The following is a 19,429-nucleotide window of genomic DNA, read 5'->3' on the forward strand; positions in this document are numbered from 1 at the left end:
CAGTGAATGGCTGGTCTTCTTGCTTTGCTAACGTGTCAATATGAATAGAGGTACCCAAAAATATTAAAAGTAAACATAAAAGAAATTGAAATATTTAATAAAAAAAGGGTACTTGAATACTGAGGAAATATTTCATCTGATTTAATGTTTAAAAATACTGCAGTCAGACATTATGCGCAAGTTGTATTTTAAAGGCCAAAATGCATTACAATAAATTTCATGATTATAAAAAGAAATTACAGAAAAAATCTTGTTTCAAAATTTTTACCTGATCTTTAAATAGATTTATAGCAGGAAAAGTAGTCGTAGTAGTTGCAATGCTTCACAGGAATATAAATCTTAACATTTTTTCACTATGCAAAGGCTGTTTAGATGCATTTTGAATGATGCGAATAGAGAAAAGTTACAGTACAAACCTTTAGCATAGAGGCTCTAATCATTTAACCAGAGCTAAAATGGTTTAAAGCACATTATCAGAACGGTCCAGTCAAAGTTTGGGATTAAAAAGAACTGCAAATATGAGCTGGAGCTCTTTAACCAAAAATAAGCCTGTAGATGTTCAAACTGGTGGAGAAGCAGCCACAGACAGCTGGACCTGGGGAGAAAATATTCTTTTGGGGGTTTTTTGTGCATATTTATGTTGGGTTAAATATCAAAGAATATCTGAAAAGTTGGCAGATTTTCTTCAACATCTAAGGATGCCTAACTTTCCTACATGTGATGCGAGGAAAATTTGTCCTTTTACCCTAAAAATATATATTTTTTTGCATTAAAAGTTTTGAAATAGAAGGCAAACAGCCCAGCTGTGTCTTAAAGTGACAGTTCAGCTGTTCTGCCAGTGTCTGAAATGGAGGAAACAAATGGTTAAACATTTACATTTTGTACCTCTTCCGCCCTTATTTTAAAACATCGCAACTAAAAATTGAGACTCAAATGATATTAATAGATTCAATTTTCATCTTTTTACATTTTCCGTTCCTTTACATCCATCAGATAAAGAAAACAGACTTGTGCTAAAGTGTGAGACAACAGTTTCATAAATTTCCTATCTGGGAGGCAAACTCCTGCTAAAATCACCATGGCGACCCTCAGCTGATGATCCTTTCCAACAGTCAGAGATGAAGCTTTTAGCTCTGACATTATCCAGCATTAAGTGCATCACTTCCTTCCTTGTCAGATCCTGCCTTCCAATCACTGTTAAATGTCTATAAACTCCAGCTAAGGTCAGAGGCTCTGCAGAAAATGAAGCCACAGCTGCGTTTTTAAAGCAGTTACGCTGAGATATTCCTACAATGGCTTCATATTTAACCTGCATAGCTGTGCAAATCACAGCCTTTTCTCTCTTTGTTCTCACTGCTAACGTAATTGCAGCTCCAGGTCTGGCCTCCCCCCAGGTTTCTGACCGCGGTGGCTCCATGTGCTGTCCCACTCACACACATTTAGGTGAGAGAGAACGCCCCCCCTCCTGAATGGAGCCTTTGTTTGGAAACATTTACTCTGGAGCAGAAAGGGAGGGAGGGATGCGTCCCCCTGAAAGATCAGGGTGGTAATGTTATGATGGAGCCTCCTGAACACTTTTCCAATCGGTTTCCCAGATCCCAAAGGAAAACCAGCATCCCCCCCCTCAAAAAAGCTGCATACTTCTCTTCTGACATCCCTGCACTCTGTACACCTTATCTAGCTACTGCGTTACCATGGAGACGACAGCTGCAGGAAGTAGAAAGCTCTGATTCGAGGAGGCGAGGGAGTAGACGCCCAAAAAACCTTCAAGAGGAGATGGGAGGGGGAGTTTCTCCAGGCTCGTGTGCTATCAGGGGGGGTGGGGACGCTTAAAGATTTGATAGGTTAGGGTGGGGAGTGAGTAGAGGCTGAAGGGAGGGGGTGCCTTTGATCATGGAGACCACGTGGCTCCATGGAGCTCTGTGCTCTAATCAAATCTACCTCCTGGTTTCCCAGCCTCGCACAGGTCCGGGCCCTCTGGGCTCCGGGTCAGTGGGTCAGGGAGGTAATCTCTTTAGGGGATGTAGAAGATGAATAGCAGGATGACTCACTAATGCAAATCAAAGACTTTCTGCAAGCTTTCACGTTCCCTGTTCTTGCACCGGGAGCCGGCTTGTTACTGTGTGTCTTTGGTGGAAGAATTACTCCAAATACAAACATGGAAATCACTCTGACAGGAAGGGAAGGAATAAATAGGGTACTAAGAATCTCATGAAGAGGTGAGAAATATAACAGTGAATATTGGCAGACGGCCTGCATTACATTTATTGGCTCTACTTCTCCTCTTTAAAATTCTCTTTTAGGGTTCAGGCCTAATCCTTAATCGTTATCATGCTTTAATTCCCTGAAAGCAGGCCCACAGTATCATAGATCCTCCACCATACCATACCGGACAGTAGCCATGAGGTGTTTTTGCCACCTACTAACCCTTTGATCCAGGCTGAAACCCACCAAATGGTTGTGTTGCCTCATTTCCCACATCCTTGCTTTATCTAAAAATAAATAAGCTTTGAGATTCTTTAATCAGCTAACCACATCTGGTTTATATTCAATTCCATATCAGAGAGGTGCTTTGTTGTGAAAAACACTCCTGTAAATCACTGCATGTAACTGCAGCTGGGCAGACATGAGCAGCTGTTCTGAGGTCACATCTGAGGAGGCAGATTAAAACGACATCCTCTCATTTAGAGATACACACAAACATTAACAGACACAAACAGCTCAGAGGCGAAGGGGCGGGGGGAGCCGGAACCATCAGGGGAGCGAACGCTTGCAGCCACCAGCCGTCCCTGAGGAGGAGGTGGCTGCAGGCCTTCACATCTATCCTCGGGAGGACAATCGCTGGCATTTCAAAGTCTATATTTGTACAAAATTTTAAACTGGGCAATAAAAATATAAACTTCAGGATATAAGGATTTACATAAGAGGTAATAACCCCACACCTTGTTTGCTTTTCAACACACATCACAGCTAAAACTGCTCTCATGTGCGTGGATTCTGAATAACAGGAAGCCACTGAGCTGTGAGCTTCTATGTCCATCTCAGGTGTTTCAGAAGATATGTGGGTCACGTCTGGTTCATGTTTTTTCCAGAACAAAAGCTCTAATCTTAAAAAAAATGCATAGAAAACATCAGGTTTAGTAGCCGTAGTTTGATGATTTTTTTTTTTCCTGAATGCTGTTAGAAATCTGGATGAATCCCATCCTCCATCTCTCAACAGATGGATGAAGGAAGTATTACTGACAGTCAGGCTTGAGAGACTTAGATTTTCCCTCAATGGGTCCTTAAGTTCGTTTGAAAGGACTTGGAAACCTCTATTAAATTACATTGAACATTGTACACCTCTACCTGATTGTGATGACTGAGCCCCCCCCCCCCTTTTTTTTTTATTTTTTTTTTAACACTTTTTCAAATTTTAGTCATTCTACTTTTCTTATTTATGTTCTTATACACACTATTGATTATATGTTGATTTTCCTTTACATGAGCAACTGCTCTTTATTGGGGTGGGAGGGGAGGGGAGGGGAGGGGGGAAGGGAAGGGAAGGGGAAGGGGAAGGGGAGAAAAAAAAAAAACGGGGAAAAAGAATGGAAGAGTCATCTGTCATGCTACACCTGTATGTAACTACTGTGTTTCTTAAATTGCAAAAAAAAAAAAAAAAAAAAAAGAAATCTGGATGAAGGTCACTTTGGTGAAAGGTCAACTAACATGTTTCAGTATGAATAAGGGGGATACAGATACAGCATTCTGATTAACATAATCTATATAGAGATATCCATGACTCAAGGCACAGATTTAGCTTTTAACAGATAAATAATGCATATTAAATGCAGGGCTGAAAGTTTAAAGGAGAGCTCTTACCACATTCAGGACTTTGTTCTTGAAGCAAATACAGCAAACGTGTAAATAGACTTAAAAAACATGCCTCTTTTTTCACTATATGCACGGCACTCTTGTCTGGTGCAGCATGCTGGTAGGAATATTTGTTTTAGCACTTTCAGGACCCCAGTGGTGTTCTCCGACCAGATGAGAAAATTGATGCCATCTACACTCTTTACTGCCTTGTTTGATAAACATCATACTCTCTCTTTCCTGACTCCATCTGTTGAAATCAGGTTTCTTCATTTTTGAGTGAGAACAGCAATGGACTAAGCACACAGCCCAGAGGAACCCCAGTGCTCAGCATGATAAAGGTGGACATATCTGTCCAATTTTAACTATTTCCTCTATTCGAAGTTCAGAATCTAGAGGCAAACAGCAGTGTTTGGACCAAGCAGGAGAAATGTATCTATTACTGAACTCTAAAGTTATATCATTGTTGTTGAGAAGAGTGAAGATGTTCATCAAGGTGATGGATACTGTTTCTCCATCTAACTGTTTTTGTACCCATCAATGCAGGGAGCTTTATGAGACCAACATATTCAATAATGGAGTTGTTTTTTTTAATGATTTTTTAATGCTCATTTTTAGCAGGCAAAGAAATACTAAAGTAATAACCAAGAAACAGGCTTAAATTGGAAGGCAACCAGACTCTGGGTTCAACTTAAACCTGTTTTATGGTTGCCATGATCTGGATGACTGAGAATTTATACAAGCGCTAAAATGATAAAACACATCATTCTAAACATAAATTATCTGGTTTTGAAAAAGTATATAAATTACTTGTACAATTCGATTTAAAAAGAATTGAACCAAAACATTTTTTTTTAATTATCTGATTATTTTTCTGATTTAATCTTTTAATGTGGGTACTACTAAATTGCAATGATAAGACGTTGGTCAACACAGTAAAAAAAAAAGATAAAACCAGCCATTTTCCTGGTTTATTGGTATCATTAAAACTGGAATTTCTTCTTGTTAATAGTGAGTGCTTACTCTCCACTGTCACCACCTGCTGTCTGGAGTGACTGGAGGTATTCCAATAATATATAAAATAGCGTGGATCTAACAGCATCCATTTGTTATTTTGATGGAACAGGATAAAACAAAAATTCCAAGAGGCTGGATTTGTTACAGAACTCTAGATTTTACTGTATTTAAATCAATTAAATTCAAATTGCACCTGTGTCAAATCTGTATAATTACTGTTCATTTGTTCTCCTTGATATAAATTTGTAATCTTGTTCTATATCAATTAATTAAACAGAATGTGTAACCCCCTAATAGATATTAACCAGTCAGCTAAACTAGGATCTGCTTCTTTATTGTTAAAATTCTGACGTGTTACATTTTGGCCAGATGTTCCTGTAAAAGGCTTTATCCTGGACAGGACCCCAATAATAATAGGGTTTGGCTGACTCTGGGAAAGGACCACCACCAAGTCATAACAGTTGGAATCAGTTAGAAGTGGTTTAATGCTCAATCTCATAAAAAATAATGAAACAGCAATAAAGTGTTTACAATAACATTCTAAAAAACGTATCTTTACCTTAACCATCTCCAATAAAAATCTTAAAAAGCAAAATATTAAATCTGTTTGCGGCATAAATCTAAGGCACTTTCCTTTCAGATGGATATTAGTCCTTTTTTTGCTGTCATCATGGTGATAAATGGTTTAGTTATAATCCCTCTCCATCCTCTGTGTATGACTGACATGGAGCTTTGGTCCAATACTCTATTTTTGCCTAATCGCATCAGCTCCACAGACACTTTGTTGCATAAATTAACAAAGTCCTTAAAAGTCATTATGTTATAATTCTCCTTAATCCCCATCAGCTGTAATCCACAAGCCTCATTTTGGAGACCCTGCAGGATCATTAGGGCCTTAAAAAGGTTGTAGTTTAACAGCATTCTGCCGAAATCTCAAACTTTTGCACACCTCATTCTGGTGTCAGCAAAAACTCTAAAATGTATTTATGTGCAATAGGTCAGCAGAAAGCAGGACATTATTGTTGAGAAAAATGCATTGGACTTCACTCCAATGGACACACCGTAATTCAATTCCCCAGTAGTGAGCAAGACCGATCTTTGTGTAAATGAGTGGGTGAAAGACACAGCAGACATGAATCAGAGAAGCAACTCTGGAGGAGCTACTGAAATCCACAACTAAGGTGGATACTGGAAAAAACAAACAAAAAAACAAAACAAGAAACAACCCCCTACTTTTCTGATCTTTATGCAAAACACTGAGAAAGCTAACCCACAGGGAGACATGGGAGTGGCAGCATCATGCTGTGGAGAGAGCTCTCTTTAGAAGCGTCAGGGAAGATGGATTTGGCAGATTAGAAGAAATTACTACCGTTTGCTGACTCAGATGGAGGCACATGATGCTGGACCTTCTGTTTGGATGTTCACAAGGTCAGAGGTCACTGTATGACTTTAAGGTTGGAGAGCATATCTTTAAAGGCAGCTACCGGTATCTTTTAGTTTGCCTTCTGAAACCCCCATTGGCATCTGCTTTAAATACAACGAAGATTACTCAAGTCATTCAGGCTTGGCTGTTGTTTAAAGACCAACGATCTCATTAAAATCTAATCCTGGCTCACGCATAAATAAAACAACAAAAAAATCCTCCTCCTCATGCAATCCATGACTAACAGCATTTGGAGCCCAGGGCTATAGTGGAGCTTCTCAGTCCTGAAACAGGAGACGGCGTGTGGCCAAGTGATTTGTCACACTCAGCACACTTGGTTGAACAAAGGATGAAAACCTCTCTGAGAAACATCACAAAGCCTGGCGGACGCTACGATTGGTGCAGAGAAACCCCCTCTCCTGCACGCGATTGGTTCTCAGCCTCTGGGCTCGGCTAACGTGAGTCAGCCCGTTTTTTTTTGTTGCTTTTTTTTCAGCAGGAGAGGCTGGAGGCACAGGCTGGCAGGAGGAAATATAGAGGCAACATGAACAAAACTTTATTAGAAAACTCACAGCTGTTAGACAAAAATACAGAAAGAAATGCTAGCATCAAGGTTTTCTTTGTTTTTTTAACTTTTGTACATTTTTATTACTGAAAAATATCTGTAGAAACCAGACAAAATTCCTCCATTCTCAGCTGTCCTTCGTTTATTTTGGGTCTGTAAAGAGAAAAAAAAATGGAGGGAAAAAAAGGGGGAAAGTCGTCTTGAATATTTCAGTTCTTTAATTAGCAGAGAGCAAATAAGAGTCTTAATGTCATAAATGATTTGATGATATGATGAAGAAAAGGTTTGTTGATCAGAAATGAAAGCTTTGACGTAGTGTTTGCAACTGGAAAAAGAAGAGGGGGACGTCAAACTCACCACACAGTGTTAGTAGCGTCTGTAGTAGTGTGGTGGGGGTCCGTAATGCATGGGCAGGTCCATGTTGTGGTGGGGGTTGAAGGGGGGGTTGTGCTGGTTGTTGTTGTTGTTATTGTTCAGGGGGGGTAGGTGTTGCAGCGGCGGCACGTAAGGCGCCGGGGGCAGTCGAGGTAGGATGACGGGGCGGTAGATCAGAGCCTGTGGAGGCGGCGGCGGGTGGTAGCGGGCGCGGGGAGGGACGAACAGGGGGGCTTGTACCGCTTGTGGGGGTTGAGGAGCTAGGGCCGGGGCATTGGGCTGGGCTGGGTTCTCTGGGGGTGGACCCACTCTGGGACGTTTAGTGTCGGGGATGACCTCCGGGGGCGGGCCGACCCTCTTCCCTGAATTATCTGACAGAAGAAGAAAATAAAAGGAAATAAGGTTTAAAAAAAAAAATTTTTATAAAAAAAAAAAAAAAACAGACGTCTCTCCCTTTTTTTCTTCTTTTTTTAATCAAGCTACAAAGAAGGACGGGATGATTAGAGAATACCAACAAAAGAAGCAAAAGGTAAGGCCAGATAAGGGCTAAATATCTCACATCTCTCTTAAGTCTAAAATGAAATAAGCCGAATGAAGCATTTTAAGCTGCCAGCTTCTTCAGAACTCGCTTTTTGTTTAGTGTCATGAATCTCCAGGACTTTCACTTTTGCGTTATAATTACTAAATTAGTCAAATGTCTTCAGATGAATCTCAGCATGTCAGCTTAAAATGTTCTAAGAGTCGGATTTTTCTTCTGGCAGGAAATGAAAATGAAGCGCAGAGAGAGAAAGTTGGGAGAAACAATGACAACATCGTTAGCTTACTGACCTGCGCACTTCTTACTCAGCTCAGCTTCACCTTCCTTCTGGATCTCCTGAATGATTCTCTCATCGTCTTGCTGCAGAAACACCCAAAAAACAAAACAAAAACAGGTTTATACTGAGCTGCGTGTCATAGGAACGCCCCAACCAAAAAACACAAAGCTTTTACCTCTAGGGTAGAAGAATTCGTTTTCCATTACAAATTTCACAGACATCTAAACTGTCTCACTTAAACTATACTTAAATTATACTTTTGAAATGAATAATACTGAATTTCCCCACAGTTTTGTGGGAAGGTGAGTAGATGGGTGGATGTGTTCAGTGCAGGTAGGAGCATCTCTGCACTGGTCTGACTGTTAATCCCTTCCTTTGGCTGAGCTCTTTGCCAGCTCCAAGGTTTACTGGAGCTTCTCCAGCTCCCTCCCCAGCTGGGAGCTAAATGACGCCTCTGGCTGCCAGAGAGGCTGCAGCCAAGCCGCTGTGGGTAACAAGGAGTCAGCAGTTAGCTCTGTTTTCAGACGCACCGTGGGGTCGGTCCAGAGCGAGCACTTGCGGCAGTGTCTGCAGGGGGCGCCGGGGGAGCGGGCGTGCTGGCAGAAGTGGTTGTAGCCCGTGATGGGCTCTCGGCACAGGTAGCACATGAAGCTGCCGCAGCGGCACGACATCCGGTTGCAGCCCTCGGACTTCACCAGGCCCGTCCCACACTTCACACACTTCCTGACCCGGGCCGCGGTCATCCGCTCCTCGCTGCAACACAGAGGGAAGAGGATTCAGAAACAATCTGGAGCTGAATGTGGATGAAATGGCTGCAGATCTGACAGAGTTGTTCCACTATTTACTTTTACGGGAATTTATTTTTTATTTTCTACTTATTCAAGCATTAGCATTAGCATTACCAGCAGTGATTTCCAACCCAGCCAGTGGGAAACCATGAACTGCTCTGAATGTTTTAGTGATTCCTCTGTTCTAACTAAAGGACTACTGATCCTTCCACCAGACCTCTTCCTGCAGCTTTCAGCAGCAGGAAGTAAGCTGCTCTGAAAACAGGAAGTGCTGCTTTAGAGCCTGTCGGGCTGAAAGGAAGCAGCCGGGCCGATGGGCCAGCTGCTTCCCAGAGCGTCATCCGGGGAAACTGAGATGTTTACTCAGCATCCTTTACTGAGAGGGATAGGAGAACATAATCAGGGCCGACATCCAAATGTGGACAAAGAGTCAGAATAAATCTCTAGCTGAAGGAAGTCGGAGTTTATAGGAGATTAGATTAAGCTTTTCATTGAATCCCCATATTTGCATTAGTGTATAGCTTCTCTAACAGTAAAACCAGATGTGTGCGGGGGGTGGGGTGGGGTTCAGTGATCCACTTACAACAGCACCCTCATCCGGATCTCGTCTCTCTCCAGGACCTGCCCACAGGTCTTCCCTACATGCTGCTTCCACTGGACATGACACTTCCTGCAGCTCTCCTAAAGAAAATCAGAACAAAACAAAAAACAAAGTGAGCATCAGAAGGCGTAATCTGACTGTATGCGTCTCTGATAGAGGAAAACATCAGCCTGCATACATTAAGCTTTCTGTCTTATAGGGGCCTGCGCATGTCCACTGATTCATTAATGCATCCAGCAGCCATACTTTGAGATTAACTGAATGCATTTCTGCTTCCTCCATCTTTGATTCCACTGTTCATGTTTTGGTTGATTTGTTAATAAATGTTTATTTTTTTTTGTTTGAATTGAAACGTCCACTAATATTTATCATCATTGTCATTTTTATCCAGTAAATGGAGAAACAAATGTCAGTTCAATAGATGTTCAATAAATCGGAATCAATTTTACAAATCTTTACAATTTTACTTTCAGTCAATCCAACATTAATCCTCCATATAGTCGCAGGTTCATTTGCAGACTTTCATCTTCTTCTGCCCCTACTACATTTTTGGATGCAGGCTAAAAAGGTAGATCCTGATGTCATCTGACAAGAGTACCTCCCTCAAATATTTTATGTCTCCTTTAAATGGGTTTAAGTGCATTATTTGGAGGCATCAGAGTAGAAGGGACTGATGTTCTCCTTCCACATTATTATTCACTACTTTCGGTATTCCAATAGAATACAGTTGAAAATCAGTTTCTGCTAGTGAAGTTAAAGAGGAATCCATCTTCTCGGACACCTCCCTCTAAAAAGCCCTCCATTTACCCCTCAGCGTCTGCTCTGTATGCTGCTGCTGTGTCCACTGCAGGGACTCCCCATTTTCACCGGCGCAGACATCTAGGTGCGGCTTTTTGCCGCAAAATGTCTGTCTGCGGCTGCTTGGTTGCCTAGAAACAGGAATGAACTCTCTCCTCCAGCTCTGCTTTGCCTCATCAGAGCGTAGAACCCAAATAGCTGCGGCTGAGGTGGCTGAACCTCAGCTCCCATCCGCCGCCTTTCTCTCCCCTCGCTAACCTTTACCTAAAGTCTTGTTGCCATAAATATTTGAGGCGCTCATGGAATATTGAAGAGAGCAACACATGACAGCCGATGCACGACGGCGTGAAGCAAGATCTCCTCTGACCTCTGCATGGGGAGACAGTCACACCTTCATTGCCCTCCACAGCCTTCAAGCACTGTTTGAGCCTGCATGGTTGCAGAGTTTGCATAAAGCTGCTTCTTATTTGCCTTCACAGCGGTTCTGAGAGAAGCTGCAAGTTCAGCCAAAGGCTGGAGGACTGGATCGGAGGAGTTATTGTTGGCATCTGGAGCGGGAGAGATGGCAAAGCTCTTAAGGACGAGATGAGGAAGAAAACAGGAAGAGGAGAGGATAGGAAAATAAAGAAAAGAAAACCCAAGATGAAACAAAGAGAGAGAGGAAAGCTACAGGAGGTGAGAAGAGATAGAGAAGAGAAAGATCGCCCCCTAGGGGTGACAGAGAGAGAGAGAGAGGGGAAGGACCCAGGAGGCTGAGTGAAAGCCAGTCTGTGACTGAGCGACAGGAAGACACCTGAGTTCTTATAGAGCAGCTAAAAATACAGACGGACGTCAGAGCCCGACCTTAAAAAGGGGCGTGGCTTAGCCCGCCTCGCCATGCTTCACCTGACGCAGCTCTAAGGTGTGTCAGAGGTCGGACAGGCCACACTTCCTTATGAACACAGAGGAAACGTTGACTTTAAAAAAAGCCCGGCCTCTGCAGACCCGCCCGCTCTGCACTCTCTGCCCCCCCACCCAGAGCCACTTTCATTCTTATCTTTCCTCTCCTCCTATTCATGCTCTTTACTGCTGCAGCAGCCCTTATAAGGCTCTTTGCAGAGCTGACGATCAGGAGGAGGGGGCATTTAACGGTGCTGTACGGCGTCCCAACTTTGAATGAAACACCAGACCCTTAATATGTGTCGCAAAAGTGTTCACACCCCTCTCTGCTGCCTTTTATGGCAAAGTGGAGATAAAAAAGCTGCAGGAAGTCATGTTCTATGGTTCTGGTCTCCTTTCAGCCATCCATGGTTTACAATTCTGCACTAATTAATGCTTAAACATCACTACATCCAATTCAAACAGGCTGCAGTGTGAGGCTGCACCATGTTAACAGGTGAAGGTAAAAACCCTCCCCATCTTAAGGTCTGTTCTGTTAGCAGATATGGGCCCGATGCATGTGGATCACGTTAACATCCCATGTTCTGGTTGTCAGCCGGAGGGGGGGGGCACAGGCCAGAGGATCTGGGTCACTACAGAGCACAAACATTTGAAATTAACTGAGCTGTTTTCCTCCAACCAGTAGGAACCCGGCAGCAGGGAGGTGGACCGCTCAGCCGACCAATGGGGGAGGCTGGATGGATGAAGCAGGCGGGCTTAGGGGGGAGTGTGTTGGTTACATAATGGAGCCCCTCCCTAGAGGTAGACCCGGCAGGCTGGGAGGCAACAGACTAACGGCTGTCTGGAACTGGTCCCTGCATCTGTTTAACCGTTTCCAGGTGTGTGAGGAGAAAACAACACAGAGTTTCTACACATAATAAAGAAGCAGAGGTTAGCAGCTTAAAGACTGCTGCCAGATACGAGAGGAAATAAAAAACACGGGGTGCAAAAAGTCCTGCTGCTGTGAAACAAACACGCCCGGCTCAAAGAAACCAGAAACTTTTATCAGTTCTGGGTCATGATTTGAGCAGCAGTGCAGCAGAACTACAGCGCAGGATGATCAATGAGCCTCTGGCACCACCTAGAGGTTGAATACAGGCACTGACACAAGACTCCGTCTGCTAAGTATCTCAGAAACAAGCAGCTTCATCCATTGGTCAGAATCCTGCAAAAGCAGAAGATACAAGAAAGGAAACTGACTGAAGCTTTAGATTTCCCCCCAAAGTTTGCCTGGAAGGTTTCCATGGAAACAACCAGTATCTGCGTTTCCATTACAGATGAGAGCATAACTAAGCTGATATTCTGCTAATTTCAAAAGTGCAGTTTTCCCACAATTGTGTTAGTTCTATTTAATAAATGATAACATTAAAACTGCACATGAATACGTTTGCTTACGCAATAATTCTGGAAGATGTAAACACATTACCTATATCCATATTCAAACAAAATATCAAAAAATACAAATATACTGTCTCTCTCTTCTCCGTCTACTATTCTTCCAGCTGCAGATCCACTTTAAATTTAGCAAATTTTTTTTCCCCATTTCCAAAGTGGTGGGGTGGTGGTACCTTGCAGAACCGGTTCTGTTGGGATCCGTCTCTGCTCGCTTCACACATCTAGAATTTATTCTCATTCCTTTTTAGCTGGAGTCACACTGTTTGTCCATAAACTGGGAATTTTCTCAGCTATGATGCAGATCCTCCTCTGGTTTTAGATCCTAACATGTTTTAAAGTCAACTGCGCCTATGGGCGAGTATTGGCATAGGTGTTGTGATATGATACGTGGCACGATACTTGGGTCACAATACGATATAATCACGATATTGCAATATCAATATATATTGCAGTTTTTTTGTCCAGCTATCAACATGAAGTGTATAGATATAAGCAAGCGCTGTATATGTTCATCAGAATCCATGTTGTTTGGGGTTTGAATCAGTCCATGTCTTCCACTGTGACTGCCTCTACTACAGAAATGCTGCTGTGCTGCACAGCAAAAGTGGTCCACATCGTTTTAGGTTTAAAACATCTTTATTTCGAAAATCGAAACTTAAAGATTGATATTTTATTGGGCAGCTGAAAATCAGGATATATCAACAAATTGATCTTTTCCATTCTGATGCCTGGGCTAAAGACCCCACAGGCATGATGCTGCCACTACCGTGTTTCGTTAAGGAGACAGCTTAATTAGGGAGTAAGGAGGGTTTGGGGATGACAGGACGGTGAGAGAACAACCCAACCGAGCACTAAACCTCTCCAGGTAAAGTTTGTCCAAGTCTAACATATTTTTAAACCGTGCTTTCTTCTTCCAACTCCTCATCATGGGCTAGATCAGGGGTCTGAAACCTTTAGAATCTAAAGAGCCATTTTTAAATTCTCTCCAGTTAATAAACTCATTTAGAGCAACAAACATTCCATTTAAGCTTTTTTTTAAAGAGAGAGAAAGATGGCACTGTTTTTTTTTATTTTAAAGGACCAATCTTAGGTTAAAATGTATTAAATATGAGCTATTTCATTTTTTAGGTTTTAAAATGAAGGAAAAAAAGAGAGAGAAAAAAAGGAATTTTTAATAAGTTGCTTAAAGTTTTGGAAAAAAAATTTCCAACTTCTTTTATATTTAGTCAATTTTTTTAGGAAATTCAACCCAATTAATCAATGGAGAAAATACTAACCAGTATTTCTTAGTTTATCAGTTTTTCCAAAGTGAAATGATGCTGATCAGTTTTTCCAAAGTGAAATGATGCTGATTCACACACAGGATAAGGTCTAAAGTTTATAAACACCTTCCAACAGAAACCAGCATGTCATTTCATTTTTTATTTGGAAAAATAACTTTCCTCTTCAGCAAACTGACCGTTTAACACAAAGCAGAGACGTAGCTGACTAACATTTCTGTGTAACCGAGAGAAACATTAAGTCTGTGTGTTTTGTTTCTACTATCATCTGTTTGATCTTCCCACAAGCAGAGAGGCAAGGTCTCACCGACGGAACAACATCTGGGCTGTTATTATGTTGCAAGAACCAGACCAGGCTGCATTTTTGTGTGTTTGAGTCTTTCAACCCAACATTGGACACTTTAGATTGGAATTCCGGTGATAGCCCCCCCCCAGCATTCCTCAGACAGAAGGAGGAGACGCAGAGATAACGGGATAGGAAAAGGGAGAGGTGGCGACCTCCCCAGGAGGAGCCAGTTAGCTCCTCCACCAAGCGGCTCATCAATCACCTTCACTTTGATTAGATGGAGGCTCTGTGTGTAAAATACCAACATCACAGGGGAATCTGAGGTGAGGATGGAGGAGTGGGACTGACCTTGCGGCAGCGAGGGTTGGGACAGCTGAACAGAGACATGTCTTTGTCCAACAAGGCTGGGAAGTTACAAAATGGACACCTGCGAAAAGTCAGAAAAGCCGGTTAGGGAGTTAAAAGAAACATCTGTTGCATTTGCTTCCTGCGATACCGGTAATCAGCACACCCCCTCACCGGACTAATTCATCAGCGCAGGTGGCTGCCACCGCCTCCTCAGCTTGCCTTTCGTTGTATTTACACAGAATGTTGTCGGGGAGGACCTTCTGCAGCTCACACACCGGGTACGAGCAGGGGCAGCCGTCCGCCATGCAGCTCAGCTCCGACTGCAACATAAATACAGGCTCTAACTGATATGGAGATTACTCACGTTGGACGAAGCCTCCAAGATCCGGCTCACAAACATCACATCCATCCAAATAAAGCTGTTTTTATCTCCAACTCTCCAACTTTAATTTGACTAAACGTATGATGCATTATCCTTTAATAGGGCAGGCAGTAGTGGCTTTTGAAAGTATTCCCACTCTTTTAACTTGGGGAAAAAAATGAAGGGAAATAATAAAGAAAAGGTTGTTTTTCATGTTTTTTCCCCAATAAAAATCTGAAAATCCCGTGTTGCTCTATATTAAGATCATATTTAAAGAAATCCTAACATCATGATTCCGCCACCACCATGTTTCAGTGGATTTGGTCCCCTCACACCAGAACACATTCCTTTAAAAGGAAGCCATGTTTGCTCCATCACCAGTAGCGACAACAAAAATTTTATTTTAATTAATTTTGCACCTTTTTGTTTCGTTCTGACACACAAAATCCCTAATAAATTACACAGAAATCTGACTGAAAGATCGGAGCATGTGAGAAACCTTTGGATTGTACCTTTCCGGAGCCGAATACTGCCTCCTGAGCATATTTAACCAGGCACTCTTTGCAGAACAGGTGTCCATCTGAGCACTGCGTCATCTTCTCGAAGGCAAACTCCCCAAAGCAGCAGCCGCACTCGATCAGCTGACCGTCCTGCGGAGAGAAGACTTTTAACCCTGCAGCCAACTGAGGTTTTAAAAGCTCAGTGGGACAGAAAAGGGAATTCATGGAAAAAAGAAAGCATTCATTTATGGATACAAGGAGGCGCTCCAAAAACCAAACCTAAAGCAGCACGTTGCCACTTAGAAAATCAATCATTCTTCCACGAACCCACAGTTTTGATTTTCCTTCATTTTACATCAAACAAACGGAGCAAACAGTTTCCTTTTCTGTTGACCTTTACATAAATCCAAGGCAGGCCTTGATGTGTCTTTATCATTTTGAAGGTGGGCGGTGATGAGGCTGAAAAAAGGTCTAAAACCAAACTGGTTTTAAACGGTTCATCATCTCCACCTACACGGTTGCACTGAACCGGGTTTCTGATCTGCTTCTGACTTACCCATCCACCCACACTCCGTCACCTCATCCTGCTCTGTACGCTTGCTGTTCAAAAAGTATTCACACCTTCACAGATCTCTTCTGCTTCCTTTCACCCTTAAAATGTTACAGATCAAGCACATTTATTTCGAGTCAGAATTTGGACACATCTGCATTTATAACTGCGCCCGTAACCTAACAACTAGCTTTGCTTACAAGCTAAAGCTAATAAGCTAAATACACAGATGTTTTATATTGGTATCTATATTTCCTAGGTGTGGTTTTGAGAATGCCCTCTTCATGTTTAACGAGTGTACTGCATTTGAATTGTGATGCGTAATGGTGTTGGCTCTGAAGTTTTGTGACGGCAGGAGCTCTGCAGCTCTGGGCTATAAAAGCTTAGAGCATTTAAGGTTAGCGACTGGCTAGCTTAGCATCAGGTTAGTTTTTCTAGCCCTTATCCACTAAACACTCCTGCTCCGCCCCCTTTAGACCCATTTTGCAGATGCTAGTAGAGTGAGGCTGTGGAACTGATAACTCCAGAATATCAACTCCGTTATTGTTTAGTCAGAGGTGGCGGTGAAGTGTGACTGGGCTTTAAGCCCCGGTACTGATGGACGGACATACCTCAGGATGTTCTACAAGATATCAACCTCACATCGCCTCCAGGTTTGACTCTCAGCTATAGTGATAGATCGGTTAGCGAAGCTTCGTTTTTTGTTCACATATTGGCTGATATATGTGGTGATATGTATTGGTTGACTCATTAGCCAAGGAGGTTATGCTTTTAGTCCAGTTTGTGTCTGTCAGTCTGTGTACAGGATACCTCGAAAAGTTATGAACAGATTTAAATGAAATATACCAAAGGTGCACCTCAGTCCAAGCAACAATCAATCGAGATGCAGGATTTTTTTTTTTTTAAAGGTTTTCTACCATTATTTAGCGGAACAAGGAGTTCCACCTTAAACCAGACAGTGACGGCTTCAGCATTGGATCCAAAAGTAATTTACTGATGACAAAAATACAGGAAAGGTGAACTATGCCTCGCTGGATCTGCTGATCAAACAAGAAAGAGTGAAGGAAGAAGGTGAGAGCAGAACAAACACCAGAGGCTGCAGTCACTTATGCTTGGACTGAGGTGCACCTTTGGTAATTCTAAAGGGGTGGACCCATTCGTCAGTGTCAATTTACATGTTTTAAGAACAAAAACAAGGTTTTGATGGGCTACGGTATAAAGCCTTAAATTCAACGCTATTTCTGACATTTTGAATTGAAAAAGCTTTCTGGATGGGAGGAGAAACATCTTCAAACTTGAAAACAAAGTACAGTGGATTGTTTTTAACTTTTTGTGGAATGACTTTGATCTGGATGTAAGAGAATCTGCACCAGCTTATGAAAGAATTTTAAGGAAATTTTTAGCAGAGGTTTGCCTCATGCCAATGAATTCATTCATTTTTGGTAACGATGCAGATCATATGTGAGTTTTAGTTAAAGGTCTAAGTCACAATATGAGGCAAAATGTGGCGCTTGGAGGTCTGCGCTCTCCGAGTGCTTTTCTAGTTTACTTATATATTGATAGCAATGTTGCAATCTGTTACATAGTAGAATAACTTCTTATGATGCTCTAAAGATGGTAGTAGTATTTATTTAAAGTAGACTGTTTTGGGTTTTGTTTTGTTAGGAGTTGAAAAGGTTGGAGCGCAGTCAGATCGAGGGGATGCAAGAAATGTAATTTTGGCTCTGTAACCCTTTCCACTCTGATGGAGACTTTTTTATTTTATCTATGTGATGCATTATTCCATGAGATAATTCAGCTATCAGAGAGGTTATTTAACAATTATTTTGGATAACTCAGGTGGAAATTCTTACTGGAATTGAGCAACAGTTAAATCCTGATTTAGCAAAGAGAGGAATTATTGTTTTAAAGAGCCTGGGAAGCTTTTCCCTTTAATGAATGAAATCCTTCTGAAAACTGCTTTTTGTATCTAATGAGCTTATCTTTATCAGGTAGTTCAATATGTTTGATTATCTGAAACCTATCTATGTGACAGAACAGTGTGGGTCATGCAGGTGGCTGATAATACAGGTGCTGGTCATAAAATTAGAATATCATGAAAAAGTAGATTGATTTCAGTAATTCCATTTAAAAAGTGAAACTTGTATATTATATTCATACATTACATACAAACTCATATATTTCAGATGTTTATTTTGTTTAATTTTGATGATTACAAATGACAACAAATGAAAATCTCAAATTCATCATATCAGAAAATTAGAATATTACTGAAGACCAATAAAAACAAAGGATTTATAGAAATGTTGGCCAACTGAAAAGTATGAACATGAAAAGTATGAGCATGTACAGCACTCAGTATTTAGTTGGGCCTCCTTTGGCCTGTATTACTGCAGCAATGCGGCGTGGCATGGAGTCGATCAGTCTGTGGCACTGCTCAGGTGTTATGATAGCCCAGGTTGCTCTAATAGTGGCTTTTAGCTCTTCTGAATTGTTGGGTCTGGTGTATTGCATCTTCTTCTTCACAATACCCCATAGATTTTCTATGGGGTTAAGGTCAGGAGAGTTTGCTGGCCAATTAAGAACAGGGATACCATGGTCCTTCAACCAGGTACTGGTAGCTTTGGCACTGTGTGCAGGTGCCAAGTCCTGTTGGAAAATGAAATCTGCATCTCCAAAAAGTTGGTCAGCTGCAGGAAGCATGAAGTGCTCTAAAACTTCCTGGTATGTGGCTGCGTTGACCCTGGACCTCAGAAAACACAATGGACCAACACCAGCAGATGACATGGCACCCCAAACCATCACTGACTGTGGAAACTTTACACTGGACTTCAAGCAACGTGGATGAAGTGCCTCTCTTCTTTTCCTCCAGACTCTGGGACCTTGATTTCCAAAGGAAATGCAAAATTTACTTTCATCAGAGAACATGACTTTGGACCACTCACCAGCAGTCCAGTCCTGTTTCTCTTTAGCCCAGGCAAGACACTTCTGACGCTGTCTGTGGTTCAAGAGTGGCTTGACACAAGGAATGCGACAGCAGAAACCCATGTCTTTCATACGTCTGTGTGTGGTGGTTCTTGAAGCACTCACTCCAGCTGCAGTCCACTCTTTGTGAATCTCCCCCACATTTTTGAAGGGGTTTTGTTTCACAATCCTCTCCAGGGTGCGGTTATCTCTCTTGCTTGTACACTTTTTTCGACCACATCTTTTCCTTCCCTTCGCCTCTCTATTAATGTGCTTGGACACTGAGCTCTGTGAACAGCCAGCCTCTTTAGCGATGACCTTTTGTGTCTTGCCCTCCTTGTGCAAGGTGTCGATGGTCGTCTTTTGGACAACTGTCAAGTCAGCAGTCTTCCCCATGATTGTGTAGCCTATAGAACTAGACTGAAAGACCATTTAAAGGCTTTTGCAGGTGGTTTGAGTTAATTAGCTGATTAGAGTGTGGCACCAGGGGCCATCAATTTTGAACCTTTTCACAATATTCTAATTTTCTGATATGATGAATTTGAGATTTTCATTTGTTGTCATTTGTAATCATCAAAATTAAACAAAATAAA

At 42.0% G+C, this 19,429-nt stretch overlaps 1 protein-coding gene across 2 annotated transcripts in view; it reads right to left on the reverse strand.

The window, feature by feature from the left end:
- Window positions 1–6,824: 6,824 nt before the first annotated feature.
- rnf216 (ring finger protein 216) overlaps window positions 6,825–19,429 on the reverse strand; it is a 31,492-nt gene continuing 18,887 nt past the window's right edge. Inside the window, exons 11-18 of one of the 2 annotated variants that reach the window (XM_038267266.1) lie at window positions 15,335–15,472; window positions 14,633–14,781; window positions 14,462–14,540; window positions 9,419–9,516; window positions 8,578–8,800; window positions 8,061–8,130; window positions 7,215–7,603; window positions 6,827–7,010 (exon numbers count right to left, since the gene is read on the reverse strand). In XM_038267266.1, coding sequence (XP_038123194.1) covers window positions 7,224–7,603; window positions 8,061–8,130; window positions 8,578–8,800; window positions 9,419–9,516; window positions 14,462–14,540; window positions 14,633–14,781; window positions 15,335–15,472 — 1,137 coding nt within the window. In that variant the 3' untranslated portion in view covers window positions 6,827–7,010; window positions 7,215–7,223. Of the gene's footprint in view, window positions 7,604–8,060; window positions 8,131–8,577; window positions 8,801–9,418; window positions 9,517–14,461; window positions 14,541–14,632; window positions 14,782–15,334; window positions 15,473–19,429 lie in introns of both variants that reach the window. The other variant, XM_038267256.1, reaches the window with a different exon arrangement.

The sequence above is a fragment of the Cyprinodon tularosa genome, unplaced genomic scaffold (genome assembly GCF_016077235.1).
Source record: "Cyprinodon tularosa strain WSP-4 unplaced genomic scaffold, ASM1607723v1 ctg118, whole genome shotgun sequence".
In the NCBI taxonomy this organism is placed as follows: Eukaryota; Metazoa; Chordata; class Actinopteri; order Cyprinodontiformes; family Cyprinodontidae; genus Cyprinodon; species Cyprinodon tularosa.